Source organism: Anas acuta, chromosome 31, assembly GCF_963932015.1.
Source record: "Anas acuta chromosome 31, bAnaAcu1.1, whole genome shotgun sequence".
Lineage (NCBI taxonomy): Eukaryota > Metazoa > Chordata > Aves > Anseriformes > Anatidae > Anas > Anas acuta.
Window position 1 is genome coordinate 297,446 of NC_089009.1, and position 17,253 is coordinate 314,698.

A 17,253-nucleotide genomic window follows, 5' to 3' on the forward strand; every position below is an offset into this window, starting at 1 on the left:
GGGATGGTGGGACCCTGCTGGGATTAAAGAGGATGGGGTGTGAGCATGGTGGGATCTCAATGGGATGAAGGATGATGGGATTTTGGGATGGTGAGACCCCACGTGCATGAAGACGGATGGTTGGGTGTGGAGACCACTCAGCTTCTCATTGAGAACCCGCTGGAGGAGAGCATCTGTGTCTCCTCATTGTGTAGCTGGGTTCATAACCTATTCTTAGCTTCCCACCTTCATATAGTTAAACCTTCGAAGAGGCCAAGGGAGTCCTGCAGCCACGAAGGCTCCCTCTCACTGAGGTTCGGTCTGTTTGGATCACCTGCTTCTATTGGATGCAGTGTCTTCCAAACGCATTTCCTTCCCCTGTTTCTGCACTGTGTCTGCTCCTGATTTTAATGCTGCGATGTTTAAAACACACCACAATGAATTTGGCTCGAGAATGTCAGCTTGTTTCCCTGCTTGCTTTTAAACAAGGTGCAAAAAGTGGCACTGGTTTTCTGGGAGTGCAGGATTGTTATTGATTGCTGAGGGTTGGTGAAGCTGGGGTGGCCTCATGGCTCCTGCAAGCCCATTTCTGGCTGAACCCTGCCCTGAGCAGTGGAAAATAAAACAGCCACGGGAACAACTTGGGTGGTGGAAGGGAAATATGGGACATGGAGGTGGCTTGAAAGGAGCTGACGGACAGCTTTAAGGTTGACGCCACCTGCTGCCTCTGCTAGGAGGACTTCAAAAAGCTGGTGATGCCCCCCCTGCAGGCAGAGCCTCTACCAAGCCTGTGTGATGGGAGGATGGAAGCTCTTGATGATCCACTTGTCCCAGCTGGGTCATTACCCTGTCTAGCTCAGGGCAGGGCACTGACCCAGCTGGGACAAGGGAGTGCCAGGGAACAGATGGAGAACCAAGGGGCAGTTGGAGCTTTGGTTCCTCCTGGCTCTGACTCCCAGGACCAACACCAAGGAGAGGTCTGCTGCAAGACGCCTTCCCAGGCAGCAAAGCCTCAGGAAAGAAAGCACTCAGGAAATGCCACTGCCAGACTCCATCTTCCTGTGCAAAGCTTTATTTGCCACTGCCCTGCTGCTGCTGGGTCTTGCATGGATGTGCTCCAGAGGAGGGAACAAAGAGCCCCCACAGGCTGCTCATGCTCAGCACCAGGCACAGAGCAAGGATCAACCCCAACCTAGGAGGCAAAGGTGGCCTGCAATGGCCAGCAGCACACAGTGACCACATCCCTTGCCCTGGGGTCTGCAAGCAGTGCAAGTAGAGGAGAGAAAAGCGTGGAGAGCTGCTGCAGCCCCTGTGCTGCCCGCTGGGGCTCAGAGGCAGGGTGAGAGCCGTGGGTGCCAGCAGGGCTTGTGCCTCAGCACAGGAGTCGCGTGCAGGGCAGAGCCCAGGGCTACAAGGGGCCTGTCCCCTGCTTGCAGCATCCCAGCCCTCCTCCAGCAGCAGGGAGGAACACGGGGCAGCCCCTGGCCCCACTGCCCTTCATTCCTGTGCTGTTCCTGCAGGACCAAGTAGAGGTGATGCAGGAGTGTCTGGAGAAGGGCAGGAGCCCCCCAGGGCTGGGGACAGGGTCTGGGGGGTGCTGTCCCTCAGGAACAGCTGAATTTTCTCTGTCCATAGCCAGAACCAGGGGCGGATGCTCTCGCCATTGAAGGAGGCTGCTGTGAAAGTGAAGATCTGGACCCCATTGTCAGCATTGATAAAAGACACCTGCCCCTGGGTACAGTCCAGACAGACCCAGATCCTCGTGGGGACAGGGGACAGGGACAAGTGAGTGGGAGGAGATGTGAGAGACATGAGCTGTCCTTCATCATACTGCACAGCCCAGATCCCTTCTTCAGGGCTCCTTTTGAAATACCCCTTCCTCTCTAGAGATGCCCTGGCCACCCCCACAGCCCACCGTGAATACTTTACCCACTCTCCCTCCACCTCCACCAACCAGCAGTGCCTCCCCTCTCTGAACTCCTCACGGCCCAGCACGCAGCCCCAGTAGTCAAATCTCTCTGGTGTGTCAGGCACCTGCTGCCATTCCCTTTCCCATCTCACACTGCAGTTGTCCTGAGAAACAACAAGCAGGGGATGAGCCGTGTCTGGATCCAGGGTCACCTTCACTGCAGGGACAGAAGGAGCCAGGCCATCAGGGGCAGAGCTCAGCCCTGGGCAGTCTTTCCCCAGCTCGGGGCCAGGAGCTGCCCCATGGGGCAGGAGATGGGGCACCTCTTGGCTCCTGAACATGCCCCAGCAAGGCCAGAGGAAGCACCTCAGAGGGCAACCCAATGCACACCTACCTGTATTATGAGACATCAGAAACCTTCTCCATTCTGAAAGGAGAGGGGAGAGCTGGTCACAGCCCATGGCTGGTGGCCAGTGGGTGTGGGCAGGGTGAGGGGCCAGCCCTGGGCTTCTCTGTCCCAGCTGCCCACCCTCCCCTGCACATCGCCTTGGCTTGGCCTTGGAGGCCAAGCTCTGTGACACTCACCCAGCTCTGCAGCTTGTTTCTCTGAAAAGGAAAGGAAAGTAATGTATGATGGGTATGAAAGTAATGCATGAGTTGCTTAGCCTGTGGTAGACACTGAACACATCCCATGATAGGGAAATTACTGCCTTGATCAGAGGTGGGACTACAGAAATAGTCATTGTAGTCCAGCTTTTTACAATGCTCTTGTAAGCAGAACCATAAGGACAGACACTTGTGCAACTTTCATCTTTGTGCCACTGAAGCCATTACGGAAGTGAATAAAGGATTGCTGGAGAATGTCCGTCTCCCGAAAGCATCAGTGCAGAGCTGGGCAGTCCCGCACCTTGCTCCCCGTCCCCGGCTTGATCCCCGTTCCTTTCAGCCATCCCGGCCGTGTCCCCTTCCCAGGGCAGCCCCAGCCCCAGCACTCCCCACTCCCACCCCAGGCTCCAGCTGCTCCTCCAGCACCCCCGAGCCACCAGCACACAAGCCCCCAGAGCCCACCCAGCCCAGGCCCTCCCGCACAGACACCACTTCCCCAGGGGCTGGGGGCAGGGACTGCAAGGACTCACCCAGCTCTCGCCTCTGTGCCGCTGAAAAGCAAAGGTGGAGGAACAGGTGGTGAGCAGAGCAGCTTGGTTGCTGGGTGGGAACATGTGCAGGGGGGCTGCGCCTTGCCACCAGCCCCACGCTGCAGCCATGCTCCCTGGCCTCCCACCCAAGGCCCCTTGCCTTCTCCCCTGCCTTCGTTGCCCAAGGCAGAGGCCCAAGACTATCCTAAGGCCTTTGGGATCCCCAGGAGAACATTCCCTTCCTCCTCCTACGCACCTCCCTGGGCCAGGGCTCAGCCCCGCTCCACACCCAGGGGGGTCCCTGCAGAACACCTCCCTCCGCTCCATCCCTGCGCTGCCAGCTTACCTTGCTTTCGAAAGAGATAAACACCGAGGCCAATGGACACAGCGAAAAGCACGAGGACCAGAGCCAGAGCCACCATCCAGGGCTGGGCATTGTGGAAGAAGGGAGCTGAGAAAAGGCACCAGGAAAAGGGCTGTGTTTACATGCCCATGGATTGAAGAGCAAGACCCAGACTTCTCCTGGGTAAGGTCAAGTGCAGGAGCCAGGAACACCTCACCCTGGCTGTGCCATTTGTACCTGCGATGTGCAGGGATGATTCCCGCTCCTGCTGGAGGCGGCTGTCCCTGACCACGCAGGACAAGGGCCCGTCCACGCTCCTGGTCACGATGACGGCGCCTTCAATTTCAAAGAGCCCCTCCTGGTCCTGGGAATGTGTCTGGGAGACCGAGGGCAGGTGCTGCCCGCGAGCATCCCTCCACAGCAGTTGCGGCAGCGGGTACCAGCCGGCCGATCGACACAGCACCCGGACGCCTCCGTCCTCGTAGCCCCCCAGGGTGAGGTGGGGGTCAACGCCTGTGGCTGGGGGAAGAGTCCGTGACTGGGGCTTGCCTTGGGGAGGGATTCATTTCAAGGCAAAGACCCCATCTGCTCCCATGCCAAATACACCCCAGCACAGCAACAGGCACAGGGGTACAGGGACCAGGAACTCCCTGCATTCACTCTCACCACCCTGCTGGGTGCCAGATCCTGGGAGCAGGGCTGCACAAAGGAAGTGTCCCCAAATCCTGCAGAAAACACGTGTGCTTAGCTCCAGCACTTCTAGGCAGTGTCTCTGCACCAAGCCGTGTTGGGTCAAGAAGCCCCGAGACTTCCAGGCAACGTGTCAGGTCTCCCCCAGCACAGAAAGCAAAAGTAAAGCAGACACTCGGCTGCTCAGAGGACTCTGCAACTCTCCCTGTGTGTTGTTTGGTCCCATTGCTGACGCAGCTGATTGTGCTGCTCAGCAGCCTGTGCCCAGTGCCCTCACGGTATTATGGTTATTGTCTTCAAGGACACCAGTGAAAACTGACAAAACTATCCAGGGAGCTGTCTCCCCAAATATTACCTCCACATCCATGGGCATGCTCCATGCTGTGAAACAGCTGAAACATTCAAAGGACATGTAAACTCTGCCCTGGCAGCATCACCCCAGCCACTAACCTGACACCTCCAGCTCCACAGTGGCTTCCTTATAAGCATGACCATCTACCACAGTGCAGAAGTACTGGCCATCATCAGAGGGTCTCAGCCCCATGATTCGCAAGTCCAGGCTTCCAGCAGAGAGACCATCTCTGACCAACTCTGTCCTCCCGGCATATGTCCCCATCTGCTCCCCATACAGGTCCTCTCCATTGTGGTAGTGGTGCACTGTCTCAGAGAACGTATGCCGAATCCACCTGACGTCCAAGCTGTGAGCATCGCGTTGAGGGGACAAGTGGCAGGGCAACACGACATCCTGCCCCACGGTGGCAGTGAGAGGGTGTCCTGGTCCCATCACTCTGAGCTGGGCTGGGCAATGGAGAAGGGCACACAGAGGAGGTAAGATTTTGCCATTTTAAATTTAGGGACAATGAGTGTCAAAGGGCGAGCTGTGTGTGAGTTGGTGCGTGCTGCGTCCCCCGTGTGCCATGGAAAACACCGGAGAAACAGGAGAGGGAGAGGGAGGACGTGCAGGAGAAGGAGGTGTGCTGGGAGTGGGAGCCCTCTCTGCAGCATTCTGGCGGGTGAAGGAGACACAGAAAGGGCAGGCAAGGCAGCAGCCATATTGCGTGAAAGAACAAAAGTTAAAGTGAAACCCAGCATGGGCGAGCTGTGGGCTCGGGTCCCCCCTTTCCCACAGCTGCTCCCCTGCCCCACAGCAGCAAGTCTGCATGCACAGGGGCGAGAGCCCCCAGCAGCTCTGCAGGATCCTACCTGAGCCCAGCTGGAGGAGAAGCAGAGTGACGAGGGAAGTCAGGAGGCCCCTGGCATGGCTGGTGAGGCTGGGACAGGCACAGCCCCAGGGGAGCCCCATCTGAGAGAGAAGTCCCCCAGGGGGCAATTGGCCCCGCTGGTGTTTTTTTCCAAGCCAAGAGAGATGTCCCTCACGGCACCCAGCAGAGCTGCAGAAAGTACAAGGCTACGCCCAACTTTCCCAACCTTTGCCCAGTTTCTGGCTGCAATAACCCTCCTGGAACAGCTCTGCCCCTGGGGCAATGTCTGGGGAGCTCTGCAGGGCTGGCTCCACCATCCCATTGCAGCTGGGTGCCCTTTAGCAGGCACGAGTTGCTTGTCCCCAGTGGAGGCCTCTCCAGACCTCCAGGGAAAGCCACTGGCTAAGGTCGTTCATGTCCATGCATGCAAGGAGGAATCAAACTGTGAGCAATGGGAAAATGTGGAGAGATGGCAGCGAAGAGCTGAGCAGAATCGGAGGCTGCAGGGAATGGGGCACAGCAGGGTGCTGAGCCCAGAGCTGCCACCCTTTGCCCAGGGTGCTGAAGGCAAAGTGCCAGTGCCTCTCCCGGCTCCAGTAAAGCAACTGCGGTAGAAGGTTGGCTCAGATGGGCAGGGACCTTCTTCAAGAGCTTAGGTGGATAAGGAAAACTCCTGTTTGCTGGAAGGGAAGTCAGGCAACATGGAAAGACTACAGAGGTACTGTTTGCTTTTGTAGGGAGAAAAGTCATATGGCCAAAGCTCAATTTCAGTTGAAGCTGGACAGTAGTGTGAAGGGAAATAAAATGCTTTTTTTTTTTTTTTTTTTTTCCTTAAACTATCTTAACAGCAAAAGTAGGATGAAAGAAAGCATTGGTCTGTTATTTGATGGGGATGGTCAGACAGGGTCATTCACAGAGATGTATATTGCTTTCTTTGCCTTCAACACTGATGCTGGGCTGTGGGACCCCAAGTGTCCTGAGCTGGAGGACAGTGACTGCAGGAATGATAAAGTCTCAATAACCCTGAATTTGTGTGGGATTTGCTGCTCCAGATGAATGCATACAAGACTATAGGGCCTGATGGGATTCATCCCAGAGTACTAAGAGAACTGGCTGAAGTCATACATCTTCCCCTGAAGGCCCTTCACCATGTCTGTGGCCCTTCTCTGGACACTCTCCAATAGTTTCACGTCCTTCTTGTGCTGTGGTGCCCAGAACGGCACAGAGTCCTCGAGGTGAGGCCGCAGAGTGCAGAGCAGAGGAGAACAATCACCTTCCTCGACCGACTAGCAATGCCATGCTCGATGCACCCCAGGATACGGTTGGCCCTCCTGGCTGCTAGGGCACACTGCTGGCTCATGTTCAGCTTGCTGTCAACCACAACCCCCAGATCCCTCTCTGTGGGGCTGCTCTCCAGAGTCTCATCCCCCAGTCTGTACGTATAGCCAGGGTTGCCCCATTCCAGGTGCAGGACCCGGCACTTGCCTTTGTTAAACTTCATGCAGTTGGTGATTGCCCAGCTCTCCAGTCTGTCCAGATCTCCCTGCAAGGGCTTTCCACCCTCAACAGAGTCAACAACTGCTCCCATGGGATGCCGTCCTTCCCAAACTGATCCTACATGGGCTTCCCACAGGCAGCAGCTCTCCAGCAACTGCCCCAGTATGGGTCTGTAGCATGGGGTACATCCGTCAGGAGCAAACTGTTCCAATCTCGGTTACCAATTGGTGGCAGCTCCCCCCAGACTCCTATCTCCTGTGTGGGCTCCTCTCCACAGACCGCACCCTCCACCAGGCCCCATGCGCCTGCTCCACCGGGGGCTCCTCCATGGGCTGCAGTGTGGAGATCTGCTTCACCTGTACTCCCGCTCCACCCACTAACCGCCCCAGTCCCCTAACGTCCTGTTTGACAGCCTTCAGGCTTCTCTCTTCAATGTCATCACTGCCAACCTGGACTATCATCAAAAGAGGATAGCAGTCCTGAGGCTTGGAGTCAACTTCCTCACCCTAGGCATCCTCCTGGCTACACTTTCTTCCTCTTCCTCAGCTACCAGTCTCTCAAGCTCCAGAGCTCCAAACCTGTTGTGGAAGGGCACCTGGGAAGGTGGGGCCTGTATGGGGTGGCATCGCCTGCGATGTCGAGCAGGGATCTGTCTCCAGTCCTCCTCAACTCCTAGGTCTCCTACTTTTGCTTGACAATGACAGGGGAGGGGGTCCACCCCCATTTGGGGTGTCTCAGCCTGGTACCTATCCTTCAGGATCCACAGGGAGTTGCCCCACCACTCTATCTCCCACCCACACTCCCTGATAGCCCTCAACCTCTCCACCTCCTCCTTGAGTTCTGCCACCAGGCGGACCAGGTCATCCACCTGCTCGCACCTCACACACACACAGTCTCTCTGCCTGCCGCAGATGGCAGGAAGAGGCTCAGACACTCCCTGCACCCAGAGACCTGAACCGGTGCATTTTTGAGCGGGCAGTCAGTCTGGGTGTGTACAGACTTGCTAGAGAGAGCACTGTGCCTGGTGGAGATCATAGCAGCCTAGCTAGAAGTAGACCGCCGTTAGAGGAGTTGTTTGTATGGGCGGGGAGAGAACGCTCTGCCCTCCCTGCTCACCCTGCCTGCATGGACTGCCTGCCACTCCCTTCTGATGCGCCATGCCCTGTTTGCCCATCCTGGTCGCTGCGTTCCTGGTCGTCGCGCTTCCCAGGGGTTGCTTTTGAATGGCCATGCATGGGGCCTTGCTGGCTCTGCCTACGCCTTGTTAGCCTCCCTCGAAAGGGCTGCTGGGTCCTGGCGGCTCCCTCAAGTGGGCTCGATGCTGGAAGAAAATAGCCCTGACTTTGGGATCCCCTGCTCTGCTGCAGAAAGAATCTGCCCTGCAGCTAATTGCTTTTGCAAGATGTTGCACCGGACATTGCATGGGGGTGTTGCAGAGCACACTGCGTGAGGACGTCACAGGGGGATGTTGCATGCAGCACTGCACAGTGCATTGCATTGCCCTTTGCAAGGGGATGTTGCACAGAGCAATGCCTCTTGCAGTGTGTGGCACAGGAGCATTGCACAGGGCATCTTGTGAGCATCGCATGGGGATGTCGCGTGTGACATTGCATGGGACAATGCCTAGACCTTACACAGGGCGTTGCATGGGGAAGAGGCATGGGGAAGTTGTGTGGAGCTTTGCACAGGGCATTGCATCGGAGCGTTGCAAGGAACATTGCATGGAGACGTTGCACAGGGCAGGGAAAAGGGGCTCACCCACCACTGACCCCATCCCCATCCCTGCTCCAGCGCAGCCCCAAGTCCGCATCATCCCCACAGAGACGGGAACCCCCGTGTGCCTGTCCTCCTCAGCTGCCACATCTGGGGCTTGTACCCCCCCGAGGTGACCGTCATCTGGCTGCACAACGGGGACATTGTGGAGCCCGACGACTACAACCCCATCTCCGCCATCCCCAACGGCGACTGGAGCTACCAGACGCAGGTGTCCCTGCTGGTGGCCCCGGTGGCAGGCAACACCTACACGTGCTCGGTGCAGCACGTCAGCCTGCAGGAGCCTCTCCTGGAGGACTGGAGTGAGTGGAGAGGCGCAGGACCGCACCCGGAGGCCGGTGGTCTTGGCTCCTTGCTGCCACTCACCCGGCCGTGTCCCCACAGGTCCCGGACTGATGCCGGAGGTGACCATAATGATGGCGGTGGCCACCATGCTGATGGTGCTGGGACTTGGCTTATTTCTCGCCGGCGTCTACCGCTTCAGGGCCAGGCCTCCCGCCCTGGGTGAGTGGCCGGGAGAGAGCCGGGCCGTGGTCAAGGACGATGAGGACTCTGCTCACTCCTCTTCTCCCCCCCGCAAGTTACACTCCCCTCCCTGGAGACAACTACCCTGCAGGTAATGGTATCCCCACCCACATCCCCATCGGTGAGGGGAAAATCACCTCATCTCTCGCCCTGTGTGTCCCCCCCTTCCCCAGGCAGCATATGAGGACCCCCAGATGGACACCTCCCGGCACCGGTGGCTCCCGTTTGGCCCCATCTCAGACCCAATGCTGTGGTGCAGACAATAAAGATGCTCCAGAAGCCCCGCTGGTGTCTCTGCAGTGTTCTGGGGACAGGGCAGAGGCTCACACACTCCTACAGTGTCTCACCAAGAGGAGCGGCTGGGTGGGAGCCATGGCATGGGACCCCAAAGGGAAGGGATCGTCCCGCTCTGCTCGGCCTGCTGTGGCCTCACCTCGAGCACTGCGTGCAGCTGTGGGCACCGCAGCAGACGAAGGGCGTGAAACTGTGCGAGAGCCTCCAAGGGAGGGCTACGAGGACGGCGAAGGCTCTGCAGGGCAAGGCGTGTGAGGAGACGGTCTGCTGCAAGACGCCTTCCCAGGCAGCAAGGCCTCAGGACACAAAGCACCCAGGAAATGGCACTGCCAGACTCCATCTTCCTGTACAAAACTTTATTTGACACAGTCCTGCTGCTGCTGGGCCTTGGATACATCTACTCCAGAGGAGGGAACAAAGAGCCCCCACAGGCTGCTCATGCTCAGCAACAGGCACAGAGCAAAGATCAACCCCAACCTAGGAGGCAAAGGTGGCCTGCAATGGCCAGCAGCACACGGTGACCACATCCCTTACCCTGGGGTCTGCAAGCAGTGCAAGCAGAGGGGAGAGGAGCGTGGAGAGCTGCTGCAGCCCCTGTGCTGCCCGCTGGGGCTCAGAGGCAGGGTGAGAGCCGTGGGTGCCAGCAGGGCTTGTGGCCCAGCACAGGAGCCACGTGCAGGGCAGAGCCCAGGGGCTACAAGGGGCCTGGTTCCTGCTTGCAGCATCCCAGCCGTCCTCCAGCAGCAGGGAGGAACGCAGGGAACCCCTGACCCCACTGCCCCTCATTCCTGTGCTACTCCTGCAGGACCAAGGAGAGGTGACACAGGAGTGTCTGGAGAAGGGCAGGAGCTCCCCAGGGCTGGGGACGTGGTCTGGGGGGTGCTGTCCCTCAGGCACAGCTGAATTCCCTCTATGTCCACGCAGAACCAGGGGCGGATGCTCTCGCCATTGAAGGAGGCTGCTGTGAAAGTGAAGATCTCGACCACATTATCAGCGTTGATAAAAGACACTTGCCCCTGGGTACAGTCCAGACAGACCCAGATCCTTCTGGGAACTGGGGACAGGGACAAGGGAGTGCGAGGAGATGTGAGAGATATGAGCAGCCCCTCATAGTACTGCACAGCCCAGATCCCTTCTTCAGGGCTCATGTCAATCCACCCTTTCCTCTTCACAGAAGCCCTGGCCACCCCCACAGCGCAGTGTGAATACATAGGATCCTCTCCCTCCACCTCCACCAACCAGCAGTGCCTCCCCTCTCTGAACTCCTCACGGCCCAGCACACAGCACCAACAGTCAAATCTCTCTGGTTTGTCAGGCACCTGCTGCCGTTCACCTTCGCATCTCACACTGCTGTTGTCCTGAGACAGGACAAGCTCAGGATGAGCCGTATCTGGATCCAGGGTCACCTTCTCTGCAGGGACAGAAGGAGCCAGGCCATCAGGGGCAGAACTCAGCCCTGGGCAGGCTTTCCCCAGCTCGGGGCCAGGAGCTGCCCCACAGGGCAGGAGATGGGGCACCTCTTGGCTCCTGAATATGCCCCAGCAAGGGCAGGAGAAGCACCTCAGAGGGCAACCCAATGCACACCTACCTCGATTTTGAGGCAGCAGAAACTTTCTCCATTCTGGAAGGAGAGGGGAGAGCTGGTCACAGCCCATGGCTGGTGGCCAGTGGGTGTGGGCAGGGTGAGGGGCCAGCCCTGGGCTGCTCTGTCCCAGCTGCCCACCCTCCCCTGCACATTGCCTTGGCTTGGCCTTGGGGGCCCAGCTCTGTGACACTCACCCAGCTCTGCAGATCGTTTCTCTAAAAAGGAAAGCAAAAGTAATGTCTGATTAGTATGAATATAATGCATGAGGGGAGAGTTGCTTAGCCCGTGGTAGACCGTGAACACATCCCATGACAATGAAAAATACTGCCTTGATCAGAGGTGGGACTAAAGAAATAGTCATTGTGGTCCAGCTTTGTACAATGCTCTTGTAAGCAGAACTATAAGTACTGATACTTGACAGATAATTGTACAGCTTTTATCTTTGTGCCACTGAAGCTACTACAGAAGTGAATAAAGGATTCTTGGAGAATGTCTGTCTATCAAAAGCATCAGTGCAGAGCAGGGCAGTCCCGCAGCTCACTCCCCGTCCCCACCTTGATCCCCATTCCTTTCAGCCATCCCAGCCGTGTCCCTTGCCCAGGGCAGCCCCAGCCCCAGCACTCCCCACTCCCACCCCAGGCTCCAGCTGCTCCTCCAGCACCCCCGAGCCACCAGCACACAAGCCTCCAGAGCCCACCCAGACCAGGCCCTCCCGCAGGGACACCACTTCCCCAGGGGCTGGGGGCAGGGACTGCAAGGACTCACCCAGCTCTCGCCTCTGTGCCGCTGAAAAGCAAAGGCGGAGGAACAGGTGGTGAGCAGAGCAGCTTGGTTGCTGGGTGGGAACATGTGCAGGGGGGCTGCGCCTTGCCACCAGCCCCACGCTGCAGCCATGCTCCCTGGCCTCCCACCCAAGACGATCCGAAGGCCTTTGGCATCCCCAGGAGAACATTCCCTTCCTCCTCCTACACACCTCCCTGGGCCAGGGCTCAGCCCCGCTCCACACCCAGAGGGGTCCCTGCAGAACACCTCCCTCTGCTCCATCCCGGCACTGCCAGCTTACCTTGCTTTCGAAAGAGATAAACACTGAGGCCAATGGACACAGCCAAAAGCACGAGGACCAGAGCCAGAGCCACCATCCAGGACTGGGCGTTGTGGAAGAAGGGAGCTGAGAAAAGGCACCAGGAATGGGTCTGTGTTTACATTGCCACAGGCGGAAGAGCAAGACCCAGACTTCTCCTGGGTCAGGACAAGTGCAGGGGCCAGGAACACCTCACCCTGGCTGTGCCATTTGTACCTGCAATGTGCAGGGATGATTCCAGCTCCTGCTGGAGGCGGCTGCTCCTGACCACGCAGGACAAGGGCCCCTCCACACTCTCGGTCACGATGATGGCGCCTTCGATTTCAAAGAGCCCCTCCTGGTCCTGGGAATGTGTTTGGGAGACCGAGGGCAGGTGCTGCCCGCGAGCATCCCTCCAGAGCAGCTGCGGCAGCGGGTACCAGCCGGCCGATCGACACAGCACCCGGACGCCTCCGGCCTCATAGCGCCCCAGGGAGAACTGGGGATCAGTGCCTCTGGCTGGGGGAAGAGCGCGTGGCTGGGGCTTGACTTGGGGAGGGATTCAGTTCCAAGGCAAAGACCCCATCTGATCCCATGCCAGACACAGCCCAACTCAACCACAGCCACAGGGGCTCAGAGACCGTGTGGTTTGTGCACTCACACTCACCGCAAAACTACCCTGGCAGGAGCCGCACACAGACAGCAGGGCTGCCCAATGCCAGTGAAACCCAATTGTCCTTAAAACCCAGGTACTGATCTCTAGTGCCTCCAGGCAGAGTCCTGCACCAAGCCGTGCTGGATCAAGAAGCCCTGCTGCTCAGAGGACTCTGCGATTCTCCCTGTGTGCTGTTTGGTCCCATTGCTGACACAGCTGAAGGTGCTGCTCAGCAGCCTGTGCCCAGTGCCCTCACAATATTATGATTACTTTCTTCGAATACACCAGTGAAAACTGACAGAAGTATCCAGGGAGCTCTCTCCCCAAATATTACCCCCACATCCATGGGCATGCTCCATGCTGTGAAACAGCTGAAACATTCAAAGGACACGTAAACTCTGCCCTGGCAACATCACCCCAGCCACTAACCTGACACCTCCAGATCCACAATGGCTTCATCATAAGCATCAGCATCTCTCACAGTGCAGACATACTGGCCATCATCAGAGGGTCTCAGCCCCGTGATTCGCAAGTCCAGGATTCCAGCAGAGAGACCATCTCTGGCCAACTCTGTCCTCCCGGCATATGCCCCCATCTGCTCCCTGTATAGGTCCTGTCCATTGTGGTAGTGGTGCACTGTCTCAGAGAACTTGGCCCAGATCCACCTGACCTCCAAGGTGCGAGCATCGCGTTGAGGGGACAAGTGGCAGGGCAGCACGACATCCTTCCCCATGGTGGCAGTGATAGGGTGTCCTGGTCCCACCACATTGAGCTGGGCTGGGCAATGGAGAAGGGCACAGAGAGGTGGTGAGATTTTGCCATTGTAAATTTAGGGGCAGTGAGTGACAAAGGGCGAGCTGTGTGTGAGTTGGTGCATGCTGCGTCCCTCGTGTCCCATGGGAAACCACCCGGGAAACAGGAGAGGGAGAGGGAGAACGTGCAGGAGAAGGAGGTGTGCTGGGAGTGGGAGCCCTCTCTGCAGCATTTGGGCAGGTGAAGAAGAGCCAGAAAGGGCAGGCAAGGCAGCGCCCGTATTGTGTGAAAGAATCAAAGTGAAAGTGAAACCCAGCATGGGTGAGCTGTGGGCTCGGGTCCCCCCTGTACCACAGCCGCTCCCCTGCCCAAACAGCAGCACGTCTCTCAGGCAAAGGGGGAGAGCCCCCAGCAGCCCCGCAGGATCCTACCTGAGCCCAGCTGGAGGAGGAGCAGAGTGATGAGGGAAGTCAGAAGGCCCCTGGCATGGCCATTGAGACTGGGGCAGCCACAGCCCCAGGGGAGGCCCATCTGAGAGGGAGGTCCCCCAAGGGGCAGACGGTGACCACAGGTCTTCTTCTCCAAGGGAGCCCCATCAAAAGAGAGAGGTCCCTCACAGCACCCACCCATGCTGCAGGAAACACAGGGCTACGCCCAACTTCCCAAGCCTTTTCCTGCATCCTGTTTGCAATAATTGTCTAGGAGGAGCTCTGGCCCTGGAGCAGTGGGAACAAGAGTCTGGGGAATTCTGCATGCCTGGCACTGAGATGCAGAAGACGCTAAAACTGATCTGAATTAGTATTTAGCTACATATATGGTGAAATGTCCTGATTATTGGGGATGTAGATGAGAACCTAAAAAATATCCTAATTGTTGGGGATGGAGATGAGAACCTTATGAGAAGCAGATGTAAAGAGGAAGATATTGCTCAAGGGCAACGGATGAGGGAAGGACAAACAAGTCGTTAGGGAAGAATGAAGAACTTGTTGGCAGGAAGAAAGGCAAAGATAAGTAAAAAAATACACAATACTATCCAACAGAAGGTCAAAGTCTAGAAAAGCAAAAAGTTTGACCTCCTCTTCCTCTTTGACTTCATCCTGAAAGACCCCTGCCCACGACCACTAGGCTACATTGCACAGACGCAACGTGGAGGAGCTAAGGGAGGGGAGTATGGAAACGAGCACTTGGAAGAGGTCCGCCTTTTCCGAGATGTTGTGGTTTAACTCATTCAGCAGCTAAACACCACACAGCCGTTCACTCACTCTTCACCCTCCTTCTTTGGGATCATGGAGAGAACCGTGAAGTGAGTCCTGTGGACTGAGATAAAGGCAGTTTATTAAGACAGGAAAATAGTAACAACAACAACAATAATAATATGAGTACTACTACTAACAGGGTGTACGAAACAAGTGATGCACAATGCAGTTGCTCACCATCCACTGACCAGAGACGGGGAACGCCCGTGTGCCCGTCCAGCTCAGCTGCCACATCTGGGGCCTCTACCCCCCTGAGGCGACCGTCATCTGGCTGCACAACGGGGACATCGTGGAGCCCGACGACTACAACCCCATCTCCGCCATCCCCAACGGCGACTGGACCTACCAGACGCAGGTGTCCCTACTGGTGGCCCCGGTGGCAGGCGACACCTACACGTGCTCGGTGCAGCACGTCAGCCTGCAGGAGCCCCTCCTGGAGGACTGGAGTGAGTGGAGAGGCGCAGGACCGCACTCGGAGACCAGCGGCCTTGGCTCCTTCCTGCCACTCACCCGGCCGTGTCCCCACAGGTCCCGGACTGATGCCGGAGGTGACGATAGTGGTGGCGGTGGCCACCGTGCTGATGGTGCTGGGACTTGGTTTCTTTCTCACTGGCATCTACCGCTTCAGTGCCAGGCCTCCTGCCCCAGGTGAGTGGCCGGGGAGGGCCGGGGCCATGGTCAAGGGTGTCAAGGACTCTGCTCACTCCTCTTCTCCCTCCCGCAGGTTACACTCCCCTCCCTGGAGACAACTACCCCGCAGGTAACGGTGTCCCCATCCCTGTTCCCATCGGCGAGGGGGTGAATCACCCCATCTCTCTCCCTGTGTGTCCCCCCCTTCGCCAGGCGGCATATGATGACCCCCAGACGGACACCTCCTGGCATCGGTGGCTCCCGGTTGGCCCCATCTCAGACCCGATGTCATAGTGCTGACAATAAAGATATTCCACAAGTCCTGCTGGTGTCTCTGGAGTGTTCTGGGGACAGGGCAGAGGCTCACACACTCCTACAGTGTCGCATCAAGAGGAGCGGTCGTGTGGGGGACATGGCATGGGACCCCAAAGAGCCAAGTGTGCCCTGGGGTGCCTCAGGCATGGCCCTGCTGGCCGGCCGAGGGACGGGATCATCCCGCTCTGCTAGGCTTGCTGTGGCCTTGCCTGGAGCACTGCGTGCAGCTGTGAGCACTACAGCAGATGAAGGGCGTGAAACTGTGTGACAGCCTCCAAGGGAGGGCTACGAGGACGGCGAAAGTTCTGCAGGGCAAAGCGTGTGAGGAGATCATAGAATCATAGAATCACAGAATATCCTGAGTTGGAAGGGACCCTTAAGGATCATCAAGTCCAACTCTTGACACCGCACAGGTCTACCCAAGTTCAGACCATGTGACTAAGTGCACAGTCCAATCTCTTCTTAAATTCAGTCAGGCTCGGTGCAGTGACCACTTCCCTGGGGAGCCTGTTCCAGTGTGCAACCACTCTCTCTGTGAAGAACCCCTTCCTGATGTCAAGCCTAAACTTCCCCTGCCTCAGCTTAACTCCGTTCCCGCGGGTCCTGTCGCTGGTGTTAATGGAGAAAAGGTCTCCTGCCTCTCGACACCCCCTTATGAGGAAGTTGTAGACTGTGATGAGGTCTCCCCTCAGCCTCCTCTTCTCCAGGCTGAACAGGCCCAGTGCCCTCAGCCGTTCCTCGTACGTCTTCCCCTCCAGGCCTTTCACCATCTTCGTAGCCCTCCTCTGGACACTCTCCAACACTTTCATATCCTTTTTATACTGTGGTGCCCAGAACTGCACACAGTACTCGAGGTGAGGCCGCACCAGCGCAGAGTAGAGCGGGACAATCACCTCCCTCGACCTGCTAGCGATGCCGTGCTTGATGCACCCCAGGACACGGTTGAGATGGTCTGCTGCAAGACGCCTTCCCAGGCAGCAAGGCCTCAGGACACAAAGCACCCAGGAAATGGCACTGCCAGACTCCATCTTCCTGTACAAAACTTTATTTGACACAGTCCTGCTGCTGCTGGGCCTTGGATACATCTACTCCAGAGGAGGGAACAAAGAGCCCCCACAGGCTGCTCATGCTCAGCAACAGGCACAGAGCAAAGATCAACCCCAACCTAGGAGGCAAAGGTGGCCTGCAATGGCCAGCAGCACACGGTGACCACATCCCTTGCCCTGGGGTCTGCAAGCAGTGCAAGCAGAGGGGAGAGGAGCGTGGAGAGCTGCTGCAGCCCCTGTGCTGCCCGCTGGGGCTCAGAGGCAGGGTGAGACCCATGGGTGCCAGCAGGGCTTGTGCCCCAGCACAGGAGCCACCTGCAGGGCAGAGCCCAGGGGCTGCAAGGGGCCTGGCCCCTGCTTGCAGCATCCCAGCCCTCCTCCAGCAGCAGGGAGGAGCACAGGACAGCCCCTGGCCCAACTGCCCCTCATTCCTGTGCTGCTCCTACAGGACCAAGGAGAGGTGATGCAGGAGTGTCTGGAGAAGGGCAGGAGCTCCCCAGGGCTGGGGACGTGGTCTGGGGGGTGCTGTCCCTCAGGCATAGCTGAATTTGCCGTGTTTCCAGCCAGAACCAGGGGCGGATGCTCTCGCCATTGAAGGAGGCTGC

General features: G+C 57.8%; 5 protein-coding genes across 5 annotated transcripts in view; 1 reads left to right on the forward strand and 4 right to left on the reverse strand.

Annotated features, from left to right (window-relative positions):
• LOC137846208 (butyrophilin subfamily 3 member A2-like) overlaps positions 1-17,253 on the reverse strand; it is a 42,688-nt gene that overhangs the window by 20,675 nt on the left and 4,760 nt on the right. The window lies entirely within an intron of this gene.
• On the reverse strand, positions 1,980-5,753 carry LOC137846275 (butyrophilin subfamily 3 member A2-like). Its single transcript, XM_068664150.1, has 4 exons — positions 5,261-5,753; positions 4,508-4,855; positions 2,283-3,886; positions 1,980-2,105 (listed from the first exon to the last, which is right to left on the reverse strand). The coding sequence occupies exons 1-3, from the start codon at positions 5,358-5,360 to the stop codon at positions 3,507-3,509; spliced, it is 828 nt and encodes a 275-aa protein (XP_068520251.1). The 5' UTR covers positions 5,361-5,753; the 3' UTR covers positions 1,980-2,105; positions 2,283-3,506.
• LOC137846153 (HLA class II histocompatibility antigen, DM beta chain-like) lies at positions 8,478-9,603 on the forward strand. Its single transcript, XM_068663857.1, is given in 5 exon segments — positions 8,478-8,577; positions 8,580-8,831; positions 8,914-9,037; positions 9,111-9,175; positions 9,314-9,603. Coding segments are annotated over 5 exon segments (831 nt in total).
• Positions 9,561-17,253, reverse strand: part of LOC137846219 (butyrophilin subfamily 1 member A1-like) — a 54,624-nt gene continuing 46,931 nt past the window's right edge. Inside the window, exons 6-8 of the mRNA XM_068664024.1 lie at positions 11,128-11,148; positions 10,937-10,969; positions 9,561-10,759 (exon numbers count right to left, since the gene is read on the reverse strand). Of these exons, the coding sequence (XP_068520125.1) occupies positions 10,131-10,759; positions 10,937-10,969; positions 11,128-11,148 (683 nt within the window). The 3' untranslated portion in view covers positions 9,561-10,130. The remainder of the gene's footprint in view (positions 10,760-10,936; positions 10,970-11,127; positions 11,149-17,253) is intronic.
• Positions 11,194-14,745, reverse strand: LOC137846268 (butyrophilin subfamily 1 member A1-like). The gene is made up of 3 exons (XM_068664133.1): positions 13,833-14,745; positions 13,078-13,425; positions 11,194-12,512 (listed from the first exon to the last, which is right to left on the reverse strand). Exons 1-3 carry the CDS (start codon positions 14,029-14,031, stop codon positions 12,178-12,180), a joined length of 882 nt encoding a protein of 293 aa, XP_068520234.1. The 5' UTR covers positions 14,032-14,745; the 3' UTR covers positions 11,194-12,177.